Source organism: Bemisia tabaci, chromosome 5 (assembly GCF_918797505.1).
Source record: "Bemisia tabaci chromosome 5, PGI_BMITA_v3".
Classification (NCBI taxonomy): Eukaryota; Metazoa; Arthropoda; class Insecta; order Hemiptera; family Aleyrodidae; genus Bemisia; species Bemisia tabaci.
The window spans coordinates 24,719,377-24,744,939 of NC_092797.1; the positions used below are offsets into that span (position 1 = coordinate 24,719,377).

Consider the following 25,563-nt stretch of genomic DNA (forward strand, 5'->3'; position numbering starts at 1 on the left):
AAAATGCTCGCGGCAGACAATGCAGACGAGACGAACTTCCTTTTGAAACATCTTTATTGGACGAGTGCGGGCTCGGAAACCAAAATTACTTGTTACACATAGCTTACAGTGAAACTTAACTGAATGAAATCGTATATTTACACACACGAGGGACTCATGTGAAGGACAGTATGTTTGAATCGATCAGTAAAGTTTGTATACAGTAGAAATGTAGTTCTTATACTTACAAATTTTTAGGATTCCTTGTGTGAAACGTAAAGATTAGAGCGAACATAGTCATGCGGTAGTATCAAGTAAACGCATAAAGGAAACCGTGTAGAATTACATATCGACGGTGTAAGTCGGCAATCACATAACTCGGTTTGCGACGTTGCAGACCTCCTGTCATACTTTATTTTTTAAACGGAAAACTACTCAACGACAATTCTTTAAAACTGCCGTGATTTTTCTTCCCCATGCGAGGAAAATTCTGCAGAAACTTCAAGGAGTGATGTCAATTTGTTCTCCTGTAAAAAAATAACACAGAGGCGGAGATTTTCAGACACCGCAAACGAGATATGTGATTGCGGACTTACGCCGTCGATATGGGTAGGTATGCTCAACCCAGACCAATTTCTTCATATTTAAACATTCAAACATTATTCGTACATGCAACATGTAACAGTAAATCACTATTTTTGCAAAGAATAAATTGATTTCTATTTTCTCGTAATTTTCATGGTTTCTAAGTGATTATTTTCTACCAGTATCTCTTAAACAAACTGGTAGAAGCAGCAAACCGAGGCAGCAACGTAATTGATGAATTTTAGTGATTTTGTCCCCTCTCAGACCCTCATAGCCTCTTCTGGTCGTTACTTACCTGAGGTATAATTTTACAGTTTCCCTTGCGCGTGGTTTACTCCGGGAAAATTTACGTGATATGTCTGTAACCGAAAGGATTAATTTTGAGTGATTGAATTATCAGGGTCTCAGTAGCTCCGTTAATTTTACTTCACGACATCCAGAGGATTCGCTGCAAAATACCACGCCACTAATCTTTCACATTGGCGTAATTTTAAGATCACGTGAAAGCTCCGCTCATCTTAACTCGCCAACCGATAGCATCTATAATTACGGCCGAGCGCCGCAAACGTCTCTATTTTCTTCCCCGCCAACTTCATCTCACAATCGGTTTCAAGTAACTGCTCTCTTTTCAGCAGGGGAAATAGCTGCTTTACAAGAAACAACTTAAATGTTAAGCTAAGCAATATCTTACACTGTGATGATGCAAGTAAGTAGAATGCACCGTAAAAATGTATTAAAAAATTAAGTGGTTCCTCTCAAGTAGGACCTTTCAAAGTTATCTGTAATCCCTTGATAAACTTTACTAGAATGTCATCAATCCAATAGCATGGGCTTAAAAAATACGGCATTTGTGCGCATTCCTCATAATTCCTTTCTCATAATTCCTTCATAATTCATCTTTCTTATTTTACAAAAAGAGTAATAGTTACTCCGCTCCTTAAGACGATCGACGAATTTAATTAAAAAAATGTGGCTGTAATTAGGATCTTCCTCGGGAAAATCCTAAAGGGGTAACTTTATTGGTATTATGTAATTACACTCTAAAAACATGTTTTTCTTGTTTTGTTTCAGGTGAGAAATGTTTCATCCTCAAATCTCTAATGATCCTGGTTACCTGAGATCAACAAACGCAAGTAAAATGATGAGAAATACCTCCTTTCACTTTTGATTTTAATTTTAACGACCATTAATCGCACCGACTTCTTCATACCTGTGTCATGAGTCGATTCCGAAGTTACTGAAGGCAAAATTTTTCTACCGTAAAACCGTACTCAGCTTGTTGAGGTTACTTTTTTGCGTTTTTACCCCAAAATGTTTGAACGAAACTCCTCCATGTTCTGAAATTATGAATACTGTAATTTTGAGAATTTTTTGGGCTTGAGGCTCTTTTTACACGTGTGTGGCTACTAACATTGCGAGAATCGTTCATTTTGTAACTTTTCGCAAACTTTTATAGCGAAAAATAATTGTTCTAAACCGCAGGGCGAGAGAGAAACCTGGAACATTGTAGCTCATTTTTCATGCGAAGTTTCCTCAGCTCGTCGCGTCAACCGTTCACCAGATTTGACCCTTCTCATTTTTGCCTGGATACATGATGGAGGAGGAGGCAAAACAGTGTTTGCACGCACCAGTTAACCCACCCGTGTGAAACAATCAAGAAAGTATAATCGATTGCCGTCGTGTTCGCTTCATATTTTCAATTTCCTCGCACGCTCGGCAGCCAACGTTGCCAGCTTTCATGAAACCATCTAAAATAAATGAATCAGGACTCAGATAATCAGCCAAGGAATGTTTTTTTTTAATAGAAGTCAAAGACATAGAAATAAATTTCAGGAGATACAAAGAACCGTATCATTTTTAATGTATTTTGGACTGAACCACGGGGACATATTGAGACCACGGGGGTGGTTAAATTAGCATTTTTTTATCGTAAAATCGACATTGAAACATGTCAGACACTTTTTTAACTAAAAAATTGTTAAATCAGCAATATCAATTTTTTCTGTGAAGCTATTGTCTCAGTGTCAGGGTGAGCTTTTTGCAAATTGGGTCGAGATTTCTCAATCTGCTGAATTGTTTGGTCATCATTCATAATCAAGCTAATCTAAGCTTTGGCTTGTAAGGTCTGGTTACACGATCAAATTCCCGTCAAATTCCGATCAAATGGTGACTGGTGCGGACCATTTACCATCAAATTTCTGCGGCCTGCAAAAATTTGATGGTAGATGATGGAACTGTGGGGCTCATCCTTCATCTGATTTCCACACAACCGTGCTTACTTCATGCTTATTTCAATCAACACGCTGTTTTAATTAATTTTACTCATGAATCTAGATAACTCTCGACCGCCATCTTGGTCATCATTTTGATCGGAATTTGACGGGAATTTGATCGTGTAACCAGGCCATGAGATAAAGCTCAAGCACTGTCGGGGAGATAGGAGCGCGGAGTGTCGAAAACATATTGTCTCTGGCAACAATGCTTGTCCTGTAACGAAGTTTTCGCGATTTGCAAGTTTGGCTGTTGGGCGAAACGAGCGGGGTCCTCGCCCGCCTGGATCCCATTTCGGGGCGCACCGAGCATCGGAGAGCGGGAAGCGGTGACTGTTGAACCTCGAACGTCGAACGCGAACGTGAGCGCGGGCTAAATAACTTGCAGTTTAACCGCCCATTTATTTTTCGATAAGCAAACTTTCGCGAGCGGTTGCGGGCTTCGGGTTTTGCACGTCTCAGCCGCAGCCCCGCGACTCCGTCCCGAGCTTCGGGAGTCGATGAACTCGGCCCTGAACCTCGAAAATTCGAGATTTCCCGCCATCGACGGAGTGCTAACGCCACCCCAACCGCCGACGTTTAAATCGCACACTCATTTTCTAGATAACCTTTAATTCAATTAACATCTGTATACACCCTCAGAGGTGACTTTAACCAAACTTGGGCAATAGGAGTCACCACTCATTTTTCATTTTAAACGCCGCAAAATGGATCACTAAACATGGTACGAAGTTAAGTATTTTGATACATACACGTATGTGATGCATGTATCCTAACCAAAATGTCTAGTAGAATACGATTTGCGCAACGAATATAACTGAAATTAACTCCTAATTAAGATATTTAATGTTTCTTACCGCGTCAATTCAAACCTCCCGCTCATGAAAACACAATAGTCCAAATGAGTCAAATCGCAGACTAATTAACTTTACCACGACAAATCTCTACGATATGAAAATCTGGCAACCTTCATCTTGACGCTTTGGCTCAGTTATAGCAAATTTGAACACTTCGCAAGTTAAACACTTTGAACGATAAAAGGTGAGAAAAAACAATGCTCGAATTCTGTGTTGATTTTGTTACAATTTGCGGTAAATCTAGCGCGGAAAACAATGGAGATACTTGGAAACCCCAGAGTCAACTGGAGACCTAAGTTATTTTGTGCTTTACTTCCCGTATTAACCAAACTTTTGTGTTGAGCACTTTCTCTATGTAGGGTTCAAAACACGATAGCCCCCTGCTGAACGGCGTGATGATTCCACGTAACGCACTCAGACCGACACGTTGTGAACATTTTCCAACGGTTTTGAACCGCAGACAGCCTCAAGCGGAAGCAGGCGTGCAATTGCTTTTTATCAGAAACACGAAATTGATCAAGATCTAGGATTACAGGAACAGGAACAGCAGGCAGCCGTAGTCGTAGTACCCTCGTCGTACAGTGCGAAGTATTAAAAGCGACGGCTATCTATGAAAGGCGTTAATTGCGAAATTTGATTTAGTGCACGTGTTGCTATAATAACAAACGATGCCCATCGTTGTGGTAGTCCTCACCCCTTATCCAGTTCCGTGATATGTTAGTGACGCCACCCATCGCTATCGCATCGCAATCGATCGAAAGAGAATCGATAGACGCGCTTTCTACAATTAGAGGGCAAGAGAGAGCTTGTATTTATGGAGGCATTTTACCCAGTTTATTGGAAAAAATGACAATTTCTATTGATCTCACTATAAAAAGTATGAAGACGCAGTTACACTGACACTTCAAGTAAAATGGAACGACTCGAAAAGAAAATAACGTGGAGCGAATGTAACAGATAACACCTTCAAATCGTCGACCAGGCAAGGACGATCACAGCTGTGCGCCGTTAGTTGGGCAGTGTTTCTCAAAAGGGAGCCAATGGGCATCAGCTGTCGCCTTTCATTGCTTTATAAGGAAGCCGTAGTACTAATTCATTTGGAAGTTTCACGAAATTTTCTCGTGTAAAATTGTTTTCTTCTAGATTGTGTACACCGCGGTAGGTCCGGCACCGAAAGCGCGCACCGTAGTGAACGTGCAATGCGTGCGGTATCCCCACAGTCTTGTAGGCGCCAATGTGGACTTGGCTCCGACCAGCGACCGCAGTACGCACTGCGTTAGGCGCAATGCATGAAGTATTCCTGCACTCTTGCAGGCGCTAATATGCTTTTCGTGTGATCGGCGCGATTAGTTAAACTCGCGGAGTCGGCGTTTTTCAACTTGTTACTGCCATCAAGTTATTGCTCACTCTGTACGGATTACTGCACTGGAATAAAAAACCACATTGGATCTAGAGTCCAGACTCTTAAAAACATCGACAGGAAAAAGTACTCTTGATTCAATCAGAATCTAGCTCAAATCAAGAACCAAGCCTCTTAATTTTAGCGGATTTCGTTTTGATTCAAGCAAAAGTCCGATTGAATCAAGAGTATTTTTTCTTGTGAATGTTTTCAAGAGTCTGGACTCTAGATCCAATGTGTTTTTTTTCCCAGTGTGTCATCTAAAATGATGAAAAAAAAATACATAAAAACTTACCAATGGACCACTAGACAAGGTATACGAATTTAAGCAATCTGATACATGTTTCTTAATCAGAATTTTACGTAAAACACGATTCACACAACGAAAATTACTAAAACCAACTCTAAACGAAGATATTGACGTTTTTATTACACATTGGTTACGAGGAATTTGGAATGCGCACTTACAAGAAATTCAAAGCTCTACGTGAGTCAAATCGCGCACCACAACGGTTTCAGCAAGCTTCTCAATCGAGCAATGTTCATTTCCCACCATGTGTTCTTCAAACTACAAGCAATTTGCTGTAGCTTAGCCAAAGCGTCAAGATCGAGGTTACCAGATTTTTATATCGCAGAGACTGTCATGATAACGTTTAGCGCGCAATGTGAATCACGTAGAGCATTGAGTTTTCATGAGCGGATGGTTTACATTCACGGATGAAGAATCATTAAATATCTTCGTAAGGTATTGATTTCGGTAATTTTCGTTGTGCGCATCGTGTTTTACGTAAAATTTAGGTTAGGAAACATGTATCAAAATGCTGAAATTCGTACCTTGTCGAGTGGTCCATTACTATACAATTAATATTGGCTGCCCTTTTGTGTCTTAGGAGCTCCATATTTCCACATGTCCGTATGCTCCCTATACAGTTACTCTTCTCTCGACCATGCTTCCGGCGATTCATCGAACTGAGTTGCGATCCATCGGAATACGGCGTAATGAGCAACCCCTCCTGGCGATTTGTAACCCGCGCGCGAGGGAGACAGGGAACGGTGAGGAGCTAAGTCGATAGTGGGCATCATAATCTCCGAGATAGGGTTCGGTGGCTCCTAATTGTTCCTCAGATGGATTGTTTTTGTGAGCCATCATCCGAACCTGCATGCATCGCCTTGATTGATGGGGTTTTAGCTTTTTTCACCCTCTTTCTTCCTCGACCGCGCTCGCATGGCCATTTATCGCACGCGGGAAGTGGCTCTTTCGCCCCGGATGCCCGGGTTTCATCATACTCGCCACGTAGGTGTCGTGAACTCCCGTGCTAAGCAAAAGGGTGGCATGAGCCCTCAGACGTTGCCAAATTGCCTTTAATAAAATAAGATTTTTGTGGACAATAGGAGAATGTTTTTCTTCCGACTTCTTAGCAAATTTTTTTTAGCAATTTGATCTGTATCAGTAAAAGGGTGGCATGAGCCCTCAGACGTTGCCAGATTGCCTTTCATTAAAAAGATTATTGTGAAAATCGGAGAATGTTTTTGTTGTGTGTCTAACACGCTACCACGAAAGTACGCAGAAGATATCACTTACGGCTGTCTTGCCAAATACTAACCTTACATGAAACTAAATTTTACATTTTTCATGTACTTTAAAATAAAATCGGTCGAGTTTTAATCCCCCAAATGATTTCTAAGAGTCTATCGAATGATTGGTTGCAATTTGACAAAGAACGGCGGCTTCTTTTAATAAAATGTTCCACTCATAAGCTTCTAGGCCCTTTTCTCAAAACTTCATTTTTGCACTTACGGCTCTCTTCGCTATCACGGCATGTCAGGAAACCAGCTATCTAATACTCATGCGGTAAAATATACCGAGTTAAACAAAATCAGCTCTTATGTTGAAAATACTGAGATTATCTTACGGATTGCAAGATTCACGTGACGTATTGAATCTTTCACTGAGTATCGCTGAAGCCGCAGCTGTCTCAGCCCATGAGGTGCTAGTTTGTCCTCTTCCTCTATTTGTATTTAAGGTGACGAAGAGCTGTGAGTGTTCGCTTAATCGAGTACCCGGTTATTTATGCCTCCATTTTTTGGGGTCTGCTTCCCTCACAAGTAACCCGGGAGGCCGATGTGCGCGTCTCATTAATACCGCTCGTTTGCACTGAAAGTGTTCATTAGGGAACAAAGGACATACTGGAAAAACAGATACCAACCCTTTGTTCGTAAATTGATCCTCACTTGAAACGTGGAGAGTATAACTCTTTACTTAATTGACCGCGATGCTTTGTGGTACGTTATACTTCGAATGCATCACTCACTTTGTCTCCTTTTTTCAGTTTTGTCATTATTTTTACTTCGTATTATAGAGACATAAGTCTTGCGATGCTTATCTGCCGTGCTTTTAAACAGACGGTAACTCGCCATGGACTAATAAAAAGAGATGGAGCAGAATGATGATACGTTCTCTCTGCCGGAGAAGATAATTTTGATACAAAAAACGATAATTTAATGCATTCATCGTAGAAAAAGAAATAAGAAGGGGGAAGAGGAAAACAAATTTGTAATACTAGGTTATATTTATATATGTTCTATTTTTTTCCATACGCCCAAGGCTCATACTACGATTGGCAGAGGGAAATGTTTCGGAGAGTGTAAAATTTCCCTAGCGAGCCAAATATAAGCGCGTGAACAGGAGAAAGCATAGCCTGAGCCTTATATACCCTCAATACAAGGAAGGGGATGAAGCTCCACTACTTGCGGGCATGCGGCCACAACTTTAACTTGTGAGGTGCCTACATTGTTTTTTTTTAAACCGAATATAGGACAAGTGGTCTTAGGAAAAAAGCCTGTAGGACATCTCACTGGTAGGACTAACTAGGATGGGACAAAAAACGAGTAGGAAAAAAATACTAGGAAAACTTGTAGTGGGAAACAATGTTTTAGGAAAAATGACTTGCCACCGCATTGAACAGAAAATAATTTTGGTTGCCAAATATCATATTCATGATTGCTGCTGCTAGCATCGTATCGATTTTTGATCGAAGATCAATCATGTGGCAACTCTTCCCTCTCAGCTTGGTCATGTAGTCTTGTCGTTTACTTACTTTTAATAAATTTGTAAGATTTTCCATCGAAGGCAAATTGCAACATAAGTTCTCGTGCATCCTGGTCGCTAGATCGTGATCTTTCTCCAACAGTACAATCCGTCGGAACCTCTGGACTCATACGTGGGTGGTCCACTCAGCGAACCTGGAAATTAGTAGTTATTATGAGTGATCAAACACTCGCCGTCATTTTCTGTGAAAAAATGTATCCTACAACGAGAGAACTAAACGCCAAGCACTCATCCTTTTGACTCCTCTTGTACATAAATTGGCGGTGTTTTTCTTGGAAAGAATAGTTACGATCACACAATTGTTTTTTCTTTTTTTTTTATTGAAAGAAATATTTTTTCTGGCTCCAAGGAGAGTTTCGTTACGAAATTCTAAATCTCTTGAGAAGCATTGTCGGCAAAATGAGCCCTTTCTTTCAAAATGTTTCCGTCAAAATTGAGGTGCTGCTAACTGCTCACCGGAAAGGCTCCTCCCAAAATCTCTACTAGCGTTTTCTTTCTTTTTTGTGGAGAAATATCTCGGAAACTTTTCTCTAGCATTGATTCAGATGCTAAAAAGCTGTGAAGAATATTCGGCAAAATGACCAAACATAATGTGAATTGCTCGCCCTATAAATATTGGAAAGTCACGCATGATTTCGGAAGGGGTTTTTTGGAATATCTTCGTGGCTACCCCGCCAGTATCCCCGAGAAGCATATTCTGTAATGCAATTAAAAATGAGCCAATTTTAAGTAATGTCCTGTGCTTTCACGAAAGGAAAAGAAATGGTAGACAAATTAACACGGCCAGGAATCTAATTGCTGGCTATTGGGAAGCATGATATATTACCAGACAGTCCAGTACTCACAAACATTGTTTTTCATTTTTGTAATTCGATGGAGAATATAACGAGAATACACGTGCGAGGTGAAACCTCTACCCTTGCTACACCTACTCTGCCTTGCTAAGGCAAAACGCCGTATGAGCATTCAGGCGTTGCCATATTTCCTTCAATAAAAAACTAATTTTCCCGGGAAAGTTTGAATATTTTTCCTCCAATTTTTCAGACAATTTTGTTTGCACTTCAATTTAAAATATCTGAACATTCTAAAGAAAAATAGGCACAACTTTCTTCAAAAATACATATTTTATTTGGGGAGCTTTGGCAACTCTCAAATGCTCATACGGCGTTCTTCCAAAGCACGGAAGTGGTAACCGCAAGTAAAACCGTGAACGTATATCGCAAAAAAATCCGACTATTCATAGCTTTCAGAGGTGAAGACTCGCCCAGGTAATTGAATACAAAAATAGTGCATATTTTTGTATTCACCTAGCCGCGGCCCCTTGCCCTGTCTCTGTAAAGTGTATATATCCCCCCCCCCTTTTCCCCGGCCGCTCCCTTCGCGAGAGCGTTTTTCGCCGAGTTGTTCATTAATTCCAAATAAATATTTGATCTCCTGGTATCGCCTATTCATACGGCACTTCAAATTTATAGACGTTTTAACTCCGAACGAAACCTATCGCGTAATAATGTATAAATATACGTTTCCGAGTCTTTCAAAGCCAGAAAACGCACGGCATCGTCTATTCGAACCAACCCTAACGATTCCTACTCTCCATATATTCCATATAAAATTCAATTCGATGTGCCGTATTACGTCAGTTCATATTGTCGTGTTCGGTATGAGTTGTTACTCCAACGCACATGCAGAGGGGAGCGAAAGTGAATTCAGGAAGAGGTTTGTACATTTATGAGAGGCTTTTTTACCCTATGATTTTTACATTTTACTTGCGTTTATCATGTGAAGACCTTTTCATCAAGTTTGGACTGTGACCAAGATACGGGACCGCTCTAAAAGGAAAAAAGATAAGGTTTAGTCTGTGAATCAATGCTCATTAATTGAAATACAAATGTAACGCGAATGTAACCAAAGGTATTCGAGTGTCTAGAATTGCTGTTGCCAAGATTGTTCATTTTTGCCCCGAATAATATTGAAACAAGGAGCTGAAATGTGTAATTAGTGGAATCAGTTTTTCTCTCTTTTCCCTCTTTTTTCTGCCATTCGATCTCGTTAATCGTGCGCGCGGGAAAAAAAGAGGTATCCCAAATTGGGCATTTTCAGTTAATTCTGGTAGAGCTCCACTTAATTAGGTTACTAACCCAAAAGTTAGGACACTACCCCAAGTTGAGTCGCGGTATTAACACAACTGATTTGAAATGCCCATATTATCCAACAAATTAAGGTAATAACATGCACAATTTTATGGGATAGCCCCTAATACTTCTTTTTCCGTGTCATTACCAACACTCACAAAATTTAAAGAAAATGGGGATAAAGGTCATCTGAAATTATCATTTGAGATCCATAAGTGCGGTCAATTTTTATTAGCTCGGTGCGGTAAAACCCTGACCTCGGCCTTGTTCGTAGGTGTTTTTCTTTTGAGCAGTTTTTGAGCAGTTTCAAAGAACATCAAGATTTCCTTTCTATGGCTCTGAAAGAAAGCTCTCATGTATAGAATCAAAAGCTTGACGAAAGTTTGCAGACCGAGCTTTGTGACTGCTGGAGTCACGACGGCAATATCATCCGAATATAGTTTGCCTATCGATCCCGGAGCATTTTTATTCACTTCGCTCCCTCGTGGAAATCCTGAGGGAGCACGGGCCAGGCCGAGGATATTAGTGCGGGCAGACTTAATATCGAGGATCTGTGCTGCTGTGCTAAGGAAGAACGACGTATGAACATTCGAGAGTTGCCAAATTTCCCTCGATAAAACATGTATTTTCGATGATATTCGTGCAAATTTTTCCTCGAAATTTTCAGATATTTTAGATTGAACTGCGTACAAAATTGTCTGAAAATTTTGGAAACGATTATTCGCAAATTTCCCAGTTATTTCGGTTTTTATCGAAGGAAACTTGGCAACGTCTGATGGCTTATACGGCGTTTTTCCTGAGCTCGGCAGTGTGGTTGATGCTTGCTCAGCTGGATTCGGGGGTCGCCCTCCCGCCTCCCGCGCTGTCGTCGATGCTGGAATAACAGGAGGGCGAGAAAAGAATAGGAGGATCCGCAGCGAAATAAAAAACCGTTGTTGCATGTAAAACGCAGCAAAAGGTATTTATGGCCCAAGCATGAGATATATTTAAACGCGCCTGATTTTATGGAAATTGGTTCTCCATCTCCTCGAGGCGTCTGCCGCAGGAGATACGTCTTGCCAGCTGCTTTTATGAGATTCGATCTGCGAGCCAGCTCCTAGATTTTTAGGCCCCACTTCTTACTCCACTCTACCGCGGTTCAACCGGTCTTGCCTAGTTTTAATGTAGCTTTTGAATCAAAGGGCTATAGACGTTAAAATTGTTTGGTAATTTTGATTGCTGACGCTCAAAAATATGTAAATTGTTATCACTAAGCTCAAAGCTTTTTTCCACCAAACAAGACAGGGAAGTTTTCAATGGTTTTTCCGAAGTGCGGTGAAGTTCAAAATTGAGTTTGTGTTTAACCAGAGTAATGTTCAAGTCTCTTGCCGTCGTTTGTTCATGATCAAATCGTAGGAACAAAAAAAGAAAGAAAGAAAGCTCTCAGAAAAATTTACTTTGTAAGCAACTTTTTGTCAAAAAAAGAGGAATATTCCAAAACTACCCAGGATTCTATAAAACTTTGCAAGTAAATAACTCTCGGAAAAAGTGACTCGTAAGCAACATTGTGTCTAAAAAAAGGTAAATATCCCAAAAATTCCCAGGCGTCTATCAAACTTTAAAAGATTTTAAATTTTGGACGTAAATAATTCTGGGAGCATGGCCTCTTTACTCGAAGCAAGAGCTTTGGGAACTTAAGGCCAGGGCCGGGCGGTCGAACTTCTCGCATTGTTTCGTCAAAATTTGCTGTTTCATCGAACCAGTTTCAGCCGAGTGAAAGCTGGTTCATGGAACCAGTTTCACAAAAATCTGACGTTTGTTCGGTCGCCCGGACCGAGGCTTGGAATCGTCATCGATAATGATGACGCGACATCTCGCGCCTCATCGTGGAACGTGGACGCTAAGTCGGGCGAAAACGTCCGGGGCTTTTACGAGCTTAAATTGCCGATGCCCGATATCGCGCTCGTGGCGCAGATGAGGCTCAAATCAAGACATGGATTTTTGACGGGCTCGCAGACGACCCGATGCCGACGTCGCACCATTCCCAGAAGCCGGGCTCTCATAAAAGTCGTATGAGCTCGAATTCTGTTTTATGGCCTCGCACTCGCGCGTCGCAAAGGCCCTCCTCCAAATGCCTACGCGCCGTGGTGTCTAGTTTAGTGAGGTGACCCTTGTGCTTTCCATGGACTACTTTCTGCGTGACGATATGATGAAGGAAAAATATTTGTAAAAAAAAATGAAATAAGTTTGTGGTGTAGTAGATGATATACTTTAACAAGTTAAGCATAAATCTTTAAGTATCTTTCAGTATCCATAAGTATAGCCTCTGGAAGCCTTAGTAACAAACTGAGCGCGGTTTTAGTTTGATTTTCCCGCAAAAAAGAGCGCTTGCTGCTTAGCTTCTGTGTGCATATCAGAATAGTAAACCTTAATTTGATTAAGAATTTTAAGAATTAAAAAAAAAAGAAGATTAAAAATCACCAAAAATAATTTTTCAGAACATTAGAAAAAAATTTGGAAAAGCCCAAAATTAAGAATTTACGTCTTGGAACTTCAGGGCGTTAAATCTCACTCAATTTTTGAGCTTTTAGGGTCAAACTCGCGCCAAAATGTCCAAAATTTTTAATTAATGCATGGTATTAACATTTTTTAAAATTTAAATTTCGTGTAAAATAAGGTCCCCATTCGCTGATTCGGTCAATGAGAAACACACCACAAATGTAAAAGAGCAAAATCACCACTCCTCCAATAAATATTGTAAATACTATAAAAATATTAATTAATATAAACTGTGAAAAATCCGCAGTACAGAAAATGCATTTCTTCGACAGAATCCTCGATGTACTGCGAAATCTTCCGTTCCATTTCCTTTTTTCCTATAAGAGAGGGAAAATTAAGGAGACTCATATTTAGGAAAAGAAAACCATCTTAAAAATCAGAACTTTCCCGCTGTGGGCGTGACAACGCGGGACACCCGAAAGGAAGTTATTGGAGTCGCCACGCCGCGCCGCGCCGCATCAGCGGGCGGATTACATAAAACACACACGTTTAACGGGTGTCTTTTGCCTCTCGCAGGTACAACAAAAAGAGCGCCATTATTTAATCGCTGCAATAAAACTCGCCTCTCCATCATCCACCTCCTCTTTTATTGCATTTTTCTTCCCATAACGGCTCCAATAAATATCGAAGAATACGCGATTAAAATTTAATCCCCAACTTCGTCGGTCATCAAAAGGCTCTCCAGGAGTTTCGGGAGTCCCTCCGTCCGAGTCCGAACAGGTCACGATTTTGATCTGCATCATGGTGGGTCACATTTGTACAACAGCAGGCAAATTTTCGCCATTGAATATGATGGACAGCACTGTCCTATAAGGGTCTTCATTCGTAAAATCAGTGGCTATACTCTTTCTATGGAGGTACTCCCGTTATTTGTACTCGTATTCACTGGAAAAAAAACACATTGGATCTAGAGTCCAGACTCATAAAAACATCGACAAGAAAAAATACTCTTGATTCAATCAGATTTAAGCTTAAATCAAGAACCAAGCCTCTTAATCTGAGCGGATTTCCTTTTGATTTAAAAATCTAATTGAATCAAGAGTATTTTTTCTTGTCAATGTTTTCAAGAGTCTGGACTCTAGATCCAATTTTTTTTTCCAGTGTTCGACTCCTTTCAGCTACTTAGTTTGTTAAATTAGTTCCAACCGAACTTCACTCCAGAAAGTGAAAGTGTATGATATTCGACCGCGAATCGACAGAAATGTTCTATCGAAAGATGAAAGGCTCGTTTGCCCATTTTTCAACACACCCTCTCATTTAGTTAAAACCAAAAATTACTCAGTACTAGAAAAAACTGAAAGATATCGGGATTTATGAAAGTTTTCCGAAAAAAAAACCAGGAAATTTACTGATAAAGCGAGGCTTATTCCTATTTTATTTTGATTATTTTTAGTTCGGGCAGCCCCTGTTGACTTAGTTCTAAATAATCAGGAATAAGATGAATAAGTGAGATGAGTCAAAATGCTTGCCCTATACTTGAGAGAATAACCTAGTTTTTCGAAGAGATTCCGGGGAATAGTGGAAGAATACATCAAATTTTCTTACGGAAAACGTTTCCTGAAAACCAGGCAAATTATAGGGAATGGCAAATTTCAATATGGTTTCAGAGGTGTCCAATAATGTGACCATGTGTTGCAGAAGTTACTTCTGTGCATTCGAAATTTTCCTGTGCGGCCCGCAACATTTTATCTCGTCCAATGTTGAGTGATGCATTTCAGGTTAAATAATCCCCCTGGAGAATTTGCCAAGGTGAATCCTCATTGTCGAGAAGCGCATCCCTCTCCTTTCACTCTCAGGAATAAACAGTGATTATCTCCTAAGTTGATCCTGAGACCGCATATTAGACCGTTAGTCTGGATCGTGACAACATTTTGTCACTCCTCGTAAAATGGCAATCGAATCTAACCACCCAGCCCAGCGTGGTTTAAGTAACCCCAAATTCGCTTTCGCTTTGAAACATTAAAGGGGTAGTGGGATAGCCCTTCTTTTTTACTGCAGTTTCGCGGCGTTAAAAATTCATGGCTATCCACTAAACTGCACCACGCTCTGCCCCCTTCCCCCCTGCCCAGTGATTGATTTTTCCACCCTTGCGACCGCCCCCACCCCCTCGGCAACCTGGCCCGCTCATCCCCGGATTAAAAACAACAATTATCGGTCACAAATGTTGGGAACTACATCCCCGGTTAGAGGAGGGATGCCATGTGAAAATACAGGATCGAAAGCTAAATTATTCAGCAGGCGAGTTAGTGAGGGGGTTGCGGGGGGTTGAATAATCCGATCAGCGCTCCCCTCGCTCGCCCCGCGCTGAAATACCGCGAGGCTTTGCAGAAATTCTCTGTGCGATTATCTTATCCCGGGCGCTTTTGCATCTCTGGCCCATGCCGGCGGTGCATCCGAGCTGAGCCGGTTAATTTACTGCGCCGTTCATCAAACGAGCTAGGCAGCCCGCAGTGCTCCGCCGCCGCCACTGTTGCGTCGCTTGATGAACTCGCTCGCGGTCCCCGTTTGACACGTGCGCCATGATTTACGGCTCCCGGCTCTAATCTCTATAAATTTTCACGTGCTCTCAGGTACAACGTCACCAGTGGCGTGGCGTGGCGTGGCGTGCTTTGCGATGTATCGATTGATCTGCAATTTAAACCTATGGAAAAGTATCGATAAACAGGGTGTTCGCAAATGGGGAAATATCGATGGATCGAAAAGCACGCCACGCCACTGAACATCACATGGCGTTGCTGGCTCGTCAGCGCTTCCGACGTTGCGCCCGGAATCGAAGAGTTAGGCAACAACACCGACAGTCGGGCCCAATTGATTGCCGCAGCCCTGCGATCCTCACTGCAGATACGGAGCGTCGCACAGCGGACGAGTCTTTGGGAGAAGTCGGACATGAAATTTTTGACGAAAATTGTAAAATTTTACGTTTATCCCGTCACAATTTTAATGGAGATGTTGCATGCGTGAGGAACTTGCGATTTGACTGTTGATTCTTATGTAAAAGTTGGCGAGAAACACGATGGTGCCACTGGTTTTCTCTGAAATCAACTCCCAAGCTCAAAAAAAAAACTCTCAAGTTGAGACCAAAATGGAGGGGATATCCCACGCTATCGTGTGAGTCCACCTCTACATCAAAACAAACTCTCCATGCAAAGATAGGGAGCAAATACATTGACAGAGCTGCCACCTTATTTGGGGACTCTAAAACTGAAAACACGGCATCACTGCCAATGTATTTGCTTCCTATCTTTGCATGGAGAGTTCGTCTTGATGTAGAGGTGGACTCTCCTCAGGATAGCGTGGGATATCCCCTCCTCCCCCCATTTTGGCCTCAACTTGAGAGCTTTTTTTAGCTTGGGAGTTGATTTCAGAGAAAACCAGTGGCACCATCGTGTTTCTCGCGAACTTTTACAGAAGAATCAACAGTCAAATCGCAAATTCCTCACACATATGCAACACCTCCATTATAAGGGGTGATTTTTGTAGAAAATTTTACGAGAAAACCGATGAATCTACTTTTAAAACTTCAACATTTCATATCATGAAGGTATACTCTGTTAAAGTTTTTAAACCATGTCCGACCTCTGCCATTGATTTGATCCACTGTGCAGCGTCGCAGCGCGGCCGAATAGCGCCTCGTGAATTTATTAGCCCCCAAATATGCTTCCGCGACTAAACTCCCAGAACGTGTCAACTCAGCTTCAATTAAAATAATTATCGAATCTCGGGATAACCGTGTTCGCAAATTAATCCATCAATAGCGAATTAACTTTAATGTGGGGTTGCTTGCCGATGAGTTGCTATCATCGTCCTGGACGTATCGCACTATCAGCTGCTTGTTGAGCCTCTAAGTCGCTGCCTCCTGTACAAACTTTTGCCACCATTTACGATGAGTGATCGAAAGTGTTAGGGTTTCCATGAAGCCAATTTTGTTGCTTTGATACAATTTATCTCCTATCCTTGTTAAAGAATCAGTCAATCAGAAAACAAGGCGAATCACAACTTTATATAACTTTTTCTCTGTGATACATTTTCTCGTCGACGGTCACAAATGAGCGGCTTGGAGGACAAAGCGTAAAGTGCAATTTTTGCTATTTCGAAAAATATCTGTTTGAAGTTTCGAAATTACATGAATCCTTATGGCGGAATGAAAGCTCAAGCTGACTTTTTGATGCTTAAAAATTGAAACTAAGGAGTGAATTTTTCGCAGAACATGCATCAGGACTAGTTTGAGCTCGAAATTATCAATGTCTAATTTTTTATCAAAAACTGCACGTACGCACCTTGTCCTCCTAGCCCCTCAAATGTACGTTTTAAACAATGGACCACTAGACAGCTGTATATTACAGCGATCTGATACATTTCCTCTACACAATTGTCACGTGTAAAACGATTCACCACAAGAATTACGGAACAACTCTTACGAGTATTAACGTTCTTATATTACATGGTTATGAGGAATTTGAACTGCCCGCTCACAAGAAACTCAAAGCTCTACGTGAGTCAAATCGCTCACTACAACGGTTTCAGCAAGCTTCTCATCAGCAATGTTCATTCCCATCATGTTCTTCAACATGCAATTTGCTATAACTAGCAAATGGTTAGCTATTACTAAGATATTTTTGTTATGATACTCTTAAATTAATAGTGCTAAATATTGTATTACATAGATGTGCATCAATAAATAATCGATAAAAAAGTAAAGAAAAAGAACAAAAGAAGAAAATAAAAAAATAAACAATGGTGCGTTGTGTCCCTAGAATAACATTTTCATTGGAGAAAAGAATTATTGGTGTTTCGTAACGGCATGTGGATGGTTTGCTTGTAACCCTCTATTGGTTTCCTCATAAAATTGAAACTTGCACATGCTGTCCTCGAGGACCGTGCTCCGCCATTAATGACCTGCTCAAATATGAATCCAGCGGGACTGTCTGCGGCCCCGCGTTTGCCCCCACACTTGATCCTCTATTAATCCATTCCTTCCTCATCCACCTTACGACTGCACTTCTTGAGTGTTTGTTCAAAGGGCACTCTTACAGACGGAGGGAGGAGGGTTGAAAAATAAAATGGCTACTCAAACAAACATGCAGATGGTTCGCGCCACTGCCAGATCTGTCGCCTTCGCCTCCCGGTGTGCTAACCTTGCAGTCTCAGTAAAAAAAGTGTTCTTGTCGGCAAGATGGCGACTGTGACCCCTCGCGCGTACTATTAAACGAGAATGCTCTTCGGCAGCATTAATTAAAAGTAAACAAGACCTTTTTTATGCGCGGAAAAAAACTTTGTCGTACTTTTTCTTTTGCACTGTCCCCAACTTCCACTTAGCCTCTGTGTCGAGCTTTTATTTTTGCTCGCCTCTTAAACGGACATGTTACAGGTGTTCCTTTTCAGTTCTCTCCTGCTTTCAAGAACTCTTTGACCGTCTCCACAAATTCTTGCCCGCTTTTTTCGAACGTTCTCTTTAATTTTTGTACCACGATGATGAGCCAGCAAAATCGACGTGCATGGGAAAATGTCCGAACAACTTGCTCCCTAGGTACCACAAGTTTACAATTTTCCTGAATCATTTTTTTACGATGCTCGCTGTAACTAATTATGCTTTCCGAGGCTTTTTGTGATTTTTTCCCCATCCCAAGAGGTTATCTCCCTATAATATCATGCGACACAAACAGACCTTTCCCTTTTTCCCCTTAAAAATGAAGTATAAAAAGATTGGTACTTTCTGTACATTGCAACCGAATAACTTTTTTCCTAATGAGCCATTATGGGTGCAATTATATTCTTTCTCCGCGAAACATATACAACGGCACGCTTTATTCAATATTTTTTTTTTTTTTGTGTTTTAACATGCAAATATTCCTTTCTCCGCGGACGGAACATATCAATGAAGTCAATGAGCCCTCTTTGTTCCGATTTTGAAAATACGACTTAGGTTTTTTTTTAATATTGCGTGATTCATTCGTTGATTCTCCCATTTAAACAATGTAAACGTCCATTTTCTACAGTACGTTCGAAAAATCTACTGGGGCCGATTTGTATGATATTTGCGGCTATGATAGAAGATGAGTCCCTACATAAGCCCGCTCTATTTTGATTAACTCACGGGGACCCTCGCACAGTGGATCGAGTCAATTAGAGAGGTCGGACTTAAAATATTTGACAAAAACTGCGAATTTTGATGTTTATTTCGTCACATTTTAAAAGTTCATAGGGTGCCACTGCAGGGGAATTTCACGGGAAAACCAATGGAAAACTTCAAAGTTTTGTATAAACGGAGTTACAAGCGTTTAAAGTTTTCGAATTTTGTCCGACCTCTCCTATTGACTCAATCCACTGTGCCTCGGTCTCGGGGGTTGAGCCGTGTAGGTGCCACGGGGCGCACTGCCACTAGTACTTTCTCATACCAATGCATTGCAATGTGTTCAAGAACATCCCAATCGGCAATGCTCTCGGAACTAATCCAACCAACGCACGGTAACAAGGAGTATGAAAGGGCTTTCTTCGGTTGTAAATGTCTGAAAGCGACAGCGAAAGGAAATTCTACCATGCTAGGGAAAAACGCCCCATGAGCATCCAACGTTGCCAAATTTCCCTTGACAAATCACGAATTTTCAGGAACATTTGTAAATATTTTTCTTCCGATTTTTCGCAGGGTTGCCACATGTCAGGGAAAATCGGAAAATGTCAGGGAATTTTGAAAAGTCAGAGAAACCTGGAAATATCAGGGAAAATTAGGAAAAAGTCAGGAAAAAATTGTCAATTTGCCTTTATTAGCTTTAAAGAATAGATTTGACGTTTAGAACAACACATTTTTCTCGGAAACTATTTCAAGTTATGTATTTTTGGTCACGTGGCATATCCTCAATTGTCAGAGACTTTCGCTCAAATGTGTTATAGAAATCAGGGAAATGTCAGGGAATCTCATTTTCTAAATTTTGCGGCAACCCCGTTTTCGGAAAATTTCGTTTGTAATTTGGACTATGGATGTCAAAAAGAACTTGTTGCTCGCAATCCCTATGCACATGGTTCCTTTTAGCATAAATATGTTCATTTGACAGGGTGTCTAGCATCAGGATTATCCGGATTTTTCCAATTCCACCAGAATATGAGGAAAAATCGGTCGTTAAATCAGGATTTGAGGAAAAATCGGTCATATAATCAGGATTTGAGAAAAGTCGGCCGTCCGATCAGATTTTGTATACGCTTTTGCGTACGCTTATGCAGAAATTTTAATTTTTCTCCGCAAAAAATCAGGATTTGGAAACATGAAATCAGGATTTAGCAGTCAGAAATCAGGAAAAAATCAGGATTTCCCAAAATGGAAAAAAAAACTGGACACCCTGTTTGATCGGAAAAGTCCAAATATTTCAAGGAAAAATATCCATTATCTCCTTCAAAAATAAATGTTTTCCGAGAGGAAATTTGACAACATTAGAATGATGGCAGGGCGTTTTTCCCTAGGACGGCGAGGGATCACCGGGGGGCTCGGTGGGAGTCTGAAGTCGAGGCGGCTCGCGATTCGGGAATTACGACGCGGAGCCATCCAATTTGGGGAAGACAGCGGAAAGGATTCACCGAGGCAGGGCTCGCTAATCAAATTATGATGCCACAAATATCTCTTCCATCTCCGCCGAGTCGGGAAAGGGAAATGGGAAATCATTACTATCGCCCGGCAGGAAAATTAATATAATCTCCATGCGTCTGGCAAAAGTCACTTGTAAGTGAATTTCGTTCCATTCACACCAGCCACGTCTCGCTCCACGGCTATCTACCCGAGACAGCAAATCTCCTGCTGCCCCTATGTCCGTGCAAAGGCCTAGGGGATGAGAGGGAGGATTCAGTTCCTCGGCGCTTTTCGGACGCTCATAAAAGTAGCCGCAGGGTTGCCCCTGCCAGGGAATACCGGGAAAACCGGGATACGTCAGGGAATTTTAAAAAGTGAGGGAAAACTCGGAAATTTTAGGGAAAACCGAGCTATGTCAGGGAAACCTGGAAATGTCAGGGAAAATGACGAACATGCCAGGGAAAAATTATCAAGTCACCTTTATTTGCTTTTTAGAATGGGTTTGACATTTCGAACGACAAATTTCGCCTGAAAACTATTTCTAATTACTTATGTCTCTTTACGATCTAACACATCTTCAATTGTCAGAGATTTCCACCAAAATGTGTCAGGGAATTTCATTTTCTAAATTCTGTGACAACATTTAAAATGTATGCAAAGAGTAATAAACAAATTCGGAGCGTTTCCAAAAAAAAAAAGGCTTTTCTTGGTATTTCGAAATGTAATGAGACGTCATTGAATACAAATCCAGATCGGCGCAAACAAATCTGACCTCAGCAGTTTAGTTTATGAAGTCGACATCAGGTAGAATGAACCCGAATTCTGCCGGACCCAACCATATTTTTACTTCGTTCTATATTCCCGAAATCACAAAGTCTAATTTTTCTAATTTTACACGCGACACCAGATTATTTAAAATCAACCTTTTTTTCTGCGTGTCATTGAAACAGGGAGTAGTGAGCAAACATTTATTTCCGAGTTTTCCCAATGCATATTAACTGAGCATATTATAAATACAAAATTAATTAGCAGTTTCTTCATTGTTCATGAAACAAAATTAGAGCGAAAAAAACGTGAAAGATGAAAACAACCAGGCTTGTAAGGCCCGCAGGCTTACAAATACGGATGATTGGATAAATGTGTCTTAAAATGCAAGCAAGGCCAAAAATATTGTCGTGACGTACAGAAGTGTATCTCCTTATAACTTCGCTTTACTTGGAATGTGTGTGTGCTGGCCCTAGCCTAGGTGTATACTTAGTGCCCCTTCGTTTCGACGTTTTTACAATGGAAGCTGCGGGAAAGTCGTAACTTTTACATAGCTTTTGTTTTCTATGCGCCCGATTTTTTCTGGCGAATTGAGTTTCAGGATTCGTTGCTTCCGAGCTGCTACCACCGTAAAATACCCAATATTTTATAATATCCACGTCTGGATAAAAATTGGCGTACATAATAATTGGATCGCGAGAATCTTACGAGAAAGTAGTAGTAAGAGCTCGAGCGAATTTTCGTCCCTTAAGCCGAAACTCAGCGGCCTTGTCCCTATAATTTGAGCTTTCCTCCCTCTTTTCGTTTTCGTCTCTCAGGGGTCCGTGCGTGGGGTTTCGGCTCCGTGCCAAGCGGCGCCAAGCACCTGTGAATCAACGTGAAAAATATGCAAATTGTCATTGTGACTCATCGTTAACAGGTAATCTCCTTCGATTTGCAACTACCTCCCTCTCGTGTCTCCCCATTCCCTCTCATCAGAGAACCCTTTTCTGGTGCGCAAGAAATGACGTCTTCGCCAAAATCAGCAGCAAAATATCTCCGTGTTTCACCGTGTCGACACTCTTCAAGAGAATAAAAAACGATTGGAAAATCGACACTTGAATTTCTTATTTTTCTTGTCTTTTTCGGGCATATTCTACTTGTTCAATGATTTTTTCCTCTTGGATCGTCTCCTTGTAAGTATTTGTGTAGGTTTCGATTATTTTACGCTGTTGCAGATTGCAGCCTTTTTCCCGTCTCCTTACCTGATACGCCCATTCTAATCATGTTTCTAAAACAATTGTGGTCGACCTTCGGCACTCTTAAACCAATGCCTTCTCCCAATCGAGTACAGTCGTCCGTGCAAACGACTAGATTACAATTGTACCCACGGGTTTTACTAGTATAATCGGGATTCAGGGTAAGGGCTGGGAAAAGTTCATCGAAACAGTTAGATCTCCATGCGATCCTGCTAAATTTTTGGCTGGCACATGGCACAACCAGAATCAAGAGGTATATAGTACAAAGTACAATAGATCCGGACAATACGTATTTAGGAAGAATCACTCCAATACTCAGTGAAAGGAATACACTATGGTCTGGTCGTATGCAGGTATTATCCCGAAAATTCATCTTCTGTCTTCTTTTTGACCGTTCTATTTGGATGTTCCATAGTAAACAAAAGTTCAAAATACCATCGGCTAGCAAAAAAAGCGTGTATAATCTTAATGGCGGCGTTTCAAACTTTTTCGAGTCTCTTTTGATTCGCCGCCTCTCAATCTCTAACATCTTCTCATCAAAACGCGACGGTTTTCACATTAAAATTTTAAAACAAAAGTACCAAATCGCGTTAAAATTTCCTCTCGAACGCTGGAAAAAAAAGTATGGTAACATCTACTAAACGTCTACTTTATTTTTTACACAGTGATACTATTTAGGGGGAAAAACCAGAATTTTATTAGTATTTACTAGATCTCTGGTGATAATTCCCAAAATATAGTAAATGCTACCATAGGATCTGGTGTTTATTACCATACTTGGATCACTGTATCAGAGGATGGTAAAATCCACCATATTTTCTTTTTCGGTGAACCGTATGCAACACCAAAACGAAGCAGTAGAAATTGCTCGAAATGAAATTTTGCACCAGACCTTTTCGTCCGCTCTTCAATCCGGGAGGTACTCTGCCATGCTAAGGAAAAACGCCGTATGGGCCTTCAGGCGTTGCTAAATTTCCCCTGGAAAATCACTGATTTTCAGGAAAATTTTTGAATATTTTTCTACCAATTTCTCAGATAATTTTGTTTGTAATTTAATCTAAAACGTCTGAAAATTTCAAGAAAAAATATTCATAATTTTCCTCAAAATAAACATTTTATGGAAGGAAATTTGGCAACTCTCGAATGTTCATATGGCGTTCTTCCTTAGCACGGCAGTACCAGATAGAGTGATTTGATCGGTAGCAATTTGTTTCGGGGCAGTCCAAAACGCTTCCTCCACCGCGCTCGTTAGTAGTGTATATATGAGGATATGGCGCCAAATTTGACCTTTAAGTCGGGAGCTACGTGACCCCGGTGTGAGATCACTGGTTGCGGGTTGCCTACCTATCGTTTCGGCACTTGACCTTTAAGACGGGACCTATGTCACGTGACCCGGGTGTGACGTCACTAGCGACTGTTGCGGGTTGCCTACCTATCGTTACCAGTGTTGTAAAATTGTGCAGAAAAATGTTGATTATTTTAGGATGATTTTGCAACCATGGTGTGACGTCACTAGCGACTGTTGCGGGTTGCCTACCTATCGTTACCAGTGTTGTAAAATTGTGCAGAAAAATGTTGATTTTTCAACCATGGTGTGACGTCACTAGCAACTGTTGCGGGTTGCCTACCCATCACCCGCGTTATCAGTCTGATCAGGAAAATCGTGATTAATTGAGGGGTATTGTTGAAAAATTTTACGGGGAAATCTGGATTATTTTAGGATGTCTGATTTTACAACCACGGTGTGAGGACACTAGCGACTGGTTATCTGTTACGGGTTGTTAGTAAAATCGGGACAGGAGGGGCGTGGGTTACTTGAGAGTTGTGACAACCACTGGTTAATTGATGCGGCTTGCCTACCTATCAGGGCCGAGGGGTAATCTTACTCGTTACCAGTGTTGTAAAATCGTGCAGAAAAATCGGAGTAAATTAACGGTGTTGGTTGGGTGATGGGTGTTTTAGCGGATCATATGTCAACAATGTTTTCATGCTATGACGTCACTAACGTTGTGAAATTGAGCGGGGAAATTTGAATTAGTTACGGGTGATGGGTGTTTTAGTGTATAAAATGACAGCCATCTTTTCATGCTGTGACGACACCAACCAACGTTGAGCGGGAAAATTTGAATTAATGACGGGTGTTGCTACGGAACATGGTAACAATGTTGTAAAATTGAGCGGGAAAATATGATTTAACCCGGAGTCGGGTATGGATTAGTGTACGGTGTATGGCATCCGTGTTTACTGTTGCGGGTTGCCTAAACGTGAAGGGGGCTACCATTAGCTTTTTTAAACCACAACCGTTTAATCCTTATGGGCTACCTACCCACCTGAGCGAAGCATGATATGTTAGAGTCAACAATTTGCCTGAGAATTAGGCGGGAAATTTGAAGGAGCAGACGTTGCAAAAAATCTGCAAAAACCTATCTTCACAGGGTTTTTCATGTGCCATGAGTCCTTTACCGTGACGATATCTGCTCTATTAGCAATCATACACAGTACAACCATTCGGGTAAATACGTTTGACCAATGACCTGCATCATTTTACGTGACGTCATGTGAAGCATGCATTATGTGTCGTCACCCCACCCAGCTAGCGACCTTACCGCTCTACTAGGAATTATACACAGGAGGAGGACCGAGGTTCTCCCATAAATTCGTAGCGGGTTGCCTATCCATCAGGGGGAATACGATTGAGTGTCATCACTCTAAGCATCCATTCTATGACGTCAGCCTGTTGTATACCACAGTATCAACGTTGTATGATCGGAAAAAGTTATACCACGCTATACGTGAGATGATAGAAAATTCGGGTTTAAGTATCGACAGCGGTGACTAGAGGGGCTAATGAGTCGAACTCTAGGTGCGACAAGTATAATGCTCTCATCGCGGAGATGTGGATTCGAAGTTGACAATTATTTTGAATACCCCGGTGATGTGCGTATGTCTGCGGTTCGATTGTTGATTCGTTATCGAAAGACCTTGTTCGATAAAAAGCATTGCCGAGATAGGGATTCATCGATCGAGTTCTGTCGATAACGATTCAACAATCGACCCGGTCGCGCGACTGCGCGAGCCCAAATTCAAGGCCACCCAGTTCTCGCTACTCATTTTCCTGTTAGAGTGTCATTCGGAA

At 41.2% G+C, this 25,563-nt stretch overlaps 1 protein-coding gene across 6 annotated transcripts in view; it reads left to right on the forward strand.

The window, feature by feature from the left end:
• robo1 (roundabout 1) overlaps positions 1-25,563 on the forward strand; it is a 524,355-nt gene that overhangs the window by 465,015 nt on the left and 33,777 nt on the right. Inside the window, exon 1 of one of the 6 annotated variants that reach the window (XM_072300453.1) lies at positions 9,761-9,915. The exons of the other annotated variants lie outside the window; for them this stretch is intronic. Within the exon in view, the coding sequence (XP_072156554.1) occupies positions 9,882-9,915 (34 nt within the window). The 5' untranslated portion in view covers positions 9,761-9,881. Of the gene's footprint in view, positions 1-9,760; positions 9,916-25,563 lie in introns of those variants that run through there. 6 annotated transcript variants of the gene reach the window in all.